Here is a 4,611-nt window from a genome sequence, read left to right on the forward strand (position 1 = left end):
GGAAAATATTTTCAGTTCAATCCTTTTTTTTCTCTCTCCACTCGGACCAATCCGCCTGCTCGGCTTCTTCTATTTAAAGTGATTCGTGTTCTTCTTTCTTTCTCCTGTCAAAACATTGAGTGAACAAATCAATCTTCGTGCTTTCTTTCTCCTTCCTTTCTTCAGTTATTCATTCCCCTTAGTTTTCTACCTTCAAGCCTCTGTCATAAATTTCTTCCAAGCTTGAGACTTCTCTTACCCTCGCGTTGTCCTCCTCAACAAACCTGGAATGTGGAGGAGCTCATATGTTTCAGGTTTTGTATCTTTTTTATCTCTCCAGTTTGCTGTCCCTTTCGTTTATTTAATTTCTGAAGCCACGGTGTCTGCTCCTACATTTTTTGGGAGCATTTGTTCTGTTGGGTTTTCTGTTTTATATGGATTATCACCGTTTAATTTCTGAATAACCTGTTTGCCGGGATTTTCAGTTTCTTCTCATGGTGAATGTTTTAATTTGATTTTGATGACATCTTTCGGTTGTGCTATTAATAATTGCAAATGCAGCTCTCTGCGCTTGTTTCATAGATTTTAGACAGTATGTCATGGAAACAGAGAAGAGAGTTCTTAGGTGATTTCGGGTCTGATCACTCGTCTACCATATTTTAAGCTTTTTAAGCCTTCTCCCACTTGAGGGGCTTGACCACCTCCCATGTGAAGTCAGGGTCGTCCCTGCCAAAGTGACCATAGGCGGCTGTCTTCAAAACCCTGCCATTGCCTCCTCTCTTGAGGTCCAAGCTTATGGCAATCATCCCAGGCCTGAAATCAAAGGTCTCCTTGACAATCTGTGGGATCTCCTTGTCAGGAATCTTTCCTGTACCGTAACAGTCAACAAAGACGGACAAGGGCTCTGGAACACCAATGGCATAGGAGACCTGCACAATACAGCGACGGGCAAGCCCATTGGCGACAATGCTCTTGGCAGCCTGCCTGACGATGTAGGCACCACTCCTGTCCACCTTGGTTGGGTCCTTAGTCCTTACCAGAGAAGGCACCACCACCGTGGGCTCCCCAACCACTGTAGGTGTCGATGATAATCTTCCTTCCTGTGAGCCCTGCATCACAATGGGTGCCACCAATAACAAAACGCCCTGATGGGTTAAGGTGGAAGATGGTCTTCTCGTCGAGGTACTTCTCTGGGACGACAGGCTTGATGACATGCTCCTTAAGGTCAGCGACAATCTAGTCGTTGGTGACGGGATGTTGGCTTGACTTTTTCTTTAATAGAGGAAGTAGCTTATATGTTGGCTTGAAGTAATGACTCATTACAGTAGAATTGCTAAAGAGAATTGCATACTTGGGGTTTTTTGACACCATGAACATAACTTGAAACCGCATTTATCAGGCTCCAATCGTACAATATTGTCAAACCAGCTGAACTGTTGACAGTCCTAAGTTTGATACAATCATACATCAACCTGGTCACCGTTATCAGAGATCTACACAGTTGCGGAACCTACTGCCATTCTCAGCCGTCTCTCGTCTCTGCAGACTGGTGTTTATATATTGGTAACAAATTTTGAGACTGTTAGAATTGCTTTTCAGGTTCATTCCTAGTCATCTCTATATTTTTGTGACATTGGATGCTTTTGTTTTTTTTTTTTTATGTGCAGGCAAAGTGCAAGACAAGATGTTTCTCGCCGGATGCATTTTGTTGTTTCTTAGCTATCTCCTTAGCTTTGTATTGTCTTCCATATATACTAGCAAGTCACTAAAGCTACCACCTTCCCCATTTAAACTCCCCATCATAGGAAACCTACATCAGTTAGGTTCATTGCCACACCGCAAACTCCAGTTAATGTCTAAAACCCATGGACCTCTTATGTTTCTACATTTTGGATGTAAACCGGTCCTTATTGTTTCATCAATTGCGGCAGTTTGTGAAATAACAAAAAATCATGACCAAGCAATATCAAACAGATATGAGACGAGCTTTGGTAAGAAAATCTCATATAATAATAAAAATATCGGATTTGCTCCATATGGTCATTATTGGAGTATGATGCGGAAATTTAGTATTTTCCATTTGGTAAGTATGAAAAAGGCCCCATCAGTTCGGTCAGTGATGGAAGAGGAGACGACAATACTAACCGAAAAAATCCAAAGGCTTATTTCATACGCAACACCTGCACTGCCAACTATACTGAATTTGAGTGATATCTTTATGATTCTTACCAATGATATCATCTGTAGAATGGCTATAGGGCAGAAGTATAATGGAGAGGCGGATTGTACGCCGAGATTTAAATTGATGTTCCAAGAAATCGGAAATTTGCTAGGAACTTTTAATATTGCAGACTTCATACCTTGGCTTGGGTGGGTGAATTTTATAAATGGTTTGGAGAAGAGGATGGAGAAAGCTTTTGTAGAGATAGATATTTTTCTTGATACTGTGATTCAACAACATAGAATTGAATATAAGAAAAAAGACTATCAGAATAATGCTGCAGACATTGATTTAGTGGACGTCCTCCTTCAGATTGAAAGAGAGAGGACCTTTGACATTTGTCTTTGGAATGATAACATCAAAGCAATTCTATCGGTAAGTAAAAAAAAAATCTCACCTACAAAGTCATTATATGGGCCAAGGGTGCCCTAATATTGTTGTTTAAACTAAAATTGTGTTAATTATTTTCATGGTCTTTTTTATCCTGTAGGATATGTTTGGCGTTGGAACTAATCCCACAAGTATACTTCTGGAGTGGACGATGGCAGAAATTTTAAAGCATCCAGAAGTAAAGAAAGAAGTTCAAGAGGAAGTAAGGGGGGTCACAAGGGGCAAAGAGAATATTGCAGATGTTGATATAAAACAAATGCAATATTTGAATGCAGTGATTAAGGAGACACTAAGACTGCATCCTCCACTCCCCTTATTGATTCCGCGTAAATTGACAAAAAATGTCAATATACAAGGATTTGAAGTTCCAGCCAAGACAATGGTAATATTCAATGCATGGGCCATTGGAAGGGACCCTGTGTTCTGGGATGAACCCGAGAAGTTCAAACCAGAGAGGTTCTTGAATGATGCCTATTTTGGTTTTAACGGCTATACTGATTTTTATGTAATTCCATTTGGAATAGGCAGGCGAGAATGCCCATGCGCTGAATTCGCTTTTGACATTGTTAAACTTGTAATCGCTAATCTTTTGCACAAGTTTGACTGGTCCTTGCCTTGGGGAATGAGTGGGGAGGACTTAGATATGACGGAAGCTACCGGCATATCAAGTCATTTAAAATATCCTCTTCAAGCTCTTGTTACTCCGAAGAATTTTTGTGGCCCACCTACCACATAAATAGATTTTTTTATCTTTTTATTTTTTATTTTTTATTATTATTTTTTTTTTTTTTAATGAGATATCTGTAAATTCTTATGTAAATCCATGTGATATTATTAGTGCCTCTTTCCTGGTGAGCATTGTTTACAGCTAACTTCTACCTAATAATGCATGACCTTTCACATTAATTTCAAACTAACAAGACATTAATTTCAAACTACCTCTTGTTAGATAGCAAGATTCCTCTCGTACGCTATTAAAACCATACACAACCGCTGTTCAATTTTCTTCCCACATCCGGTGAACCACCTACCTGCTACTGTGCGAACTTGGTCACTGGAAGCCATGGCTTCAGAGAAGAAGCTCTCCAACCCTATGAGGGAGATCAAGGTACAGAAGCTTGTGCTCAACATCTCCGTCGGAGAAAGGGAGATTGTCTCACCAAAGCCTCTAAGGTGTTGGAGCAGCTCAGTGGGCAAACCCCTGTGTTCTCCAAGGCTAGGTACACAGTGCGATCCTTTGGGATCAGACGTAACGAAAAGATTGCTTGCTACGTTACCGTCAGGGGTGACAAGGCAATGCAACTTCTGGAGAGTGGATTGAAGGTGAAAGAATACGAGTTCTTGAGGAGGAACTTTAGTGATACCGGCTGCTTTGGCTTTGATATTCAGGAACACATCGATCTAGGAATCAAGTATGATCCATCGACAGGTATTTATGGTATGGACTTCTATGTTGTCCTGGAACGTCCAGGCTACCAGGTAGGTCGTCGCCGCAGGTGCAAGTCCCGTGTTGGAATCCAGCATAGGGTGGTCACAAAGGAGGATGCAATGAAGTGGTTCCAGGTCAAATATGAGGGTGTGATCCTTAACAAGTCTCGTCAAACTCATCTTAGATGAGAAACTTCCTAGGCCAATTTCAATTTTGACAAGTTGAAGTTACCTATAGTTTTTTAGACTGCTGTTCACTCAGAAAATTTTCCCAAGAATTGTCTATAGTAGTAGTATAGCAAAATGTGTTTTTGTCTGAGGATGGGTTTTGGTTTCGTTTTCGTTATTCACATGTGTCTTAGCTTAAATCTTCTTGAGGATGATTATTGTTTATACCATTATTAGCTGTTTCATTTGCTGAAAAAAAAAACCGATACACAACCAGCTAGTTGAAGTACTTGAAGTACTTAAAACTAGAAAAGCCAAACAAAAAGTATGCATATATTTCACTCCATCATCCTCATCAGCAAAGAATAAATATAATTAAATTGGTCTCAAAAGGAATCTTCAAAAGTTAGTGGAAGACAAAGCAC

The 4,611-nt window shown here is 40.2% G+C and overlaps 1 protein-coding gene and 2 pseudogenes across 2 annotated transcripts; 2 read left to right on the forward strand and 1 right to left on the reverse strand.

The window, feature by feature from the left end:
- The first annotated feature begins 23 nt into the window (after positions 1–23).
- LOC122075430 (cytochrome P450 736A117-like) lies at positions 24–3,434 on the forward strand. 2 transcript variants are annotated; one of them, XM_042640458.1, is made up of 4 exons: positions 24–293; positions 1,379–1,542; positions 1,647–2,575; positions 2,691–3,434. In XM_042640458.1, the coding sequence occupies exons 3-4, from the start codon at positions 1,664–1,666 to the stop codon at positions 3,324–3,326; spliced, it is 1,548 nt and encodes a 515-aa protein (XP_042496392.1). In that variant the 5' UTR covers positions 24–293; positions 1,379–1,542; positions 1,647–1,663; the 3' UTR covers positions 3,327–3,434. The 2 variants fall into 2 exon arrangements, with proteins under 2 accessions (XP_042496392.1, XP_042496393.1); XM_042640459.1 differs by having other exon boundaries at positions 1,379–2,575.
- On the reverse strand, positions 613–1,371 carry LOC122076267 (annotated as a pseudogene).
- A 204-nt stretch (positions 3,435–3,638) lies between the features above and the next one.
- LOC122075431 lies at positions 3,639–4,291 on the forward strand (annotated as a pseudogene).
- The last annotated feature ends 320 nt before the right edge of the window (positions 4,292–4,611 follow it).

Source organism: Macadamia integrifolia, chromosome 4, assembly GCF_013358625.1.
Source record: "Macadamia integrifolia cultivar HAES 741 chromosome 4, SCU_Mint_v3, whole genome shotgun sequence".
Classification (NCBI taxonomy): Eukaryota; Viridiplantae; Streptophyta; class Magnoliopsida; order Proteales; family Proteaceae; genus Macadamia; species Macadamia integrifolia.

Bases quoted from the DNA above. Each gene is read 5' to 3' on its own strand.
- LOC122075430 (XM_042640459.1), top strand. From the start codon at position 1,664: ATGTTTCTCGCCGGATGCATTTTGTTGTTTCTTAGCTATCTCCTTAGC. The intron at 2,576-2,690 runs GTAAGTAAAAAA...TTTATCCTGTAG, and splicing joins ACATCAAAGCAATTCTATCG to GATATGTTTGGCGTTGGAAC.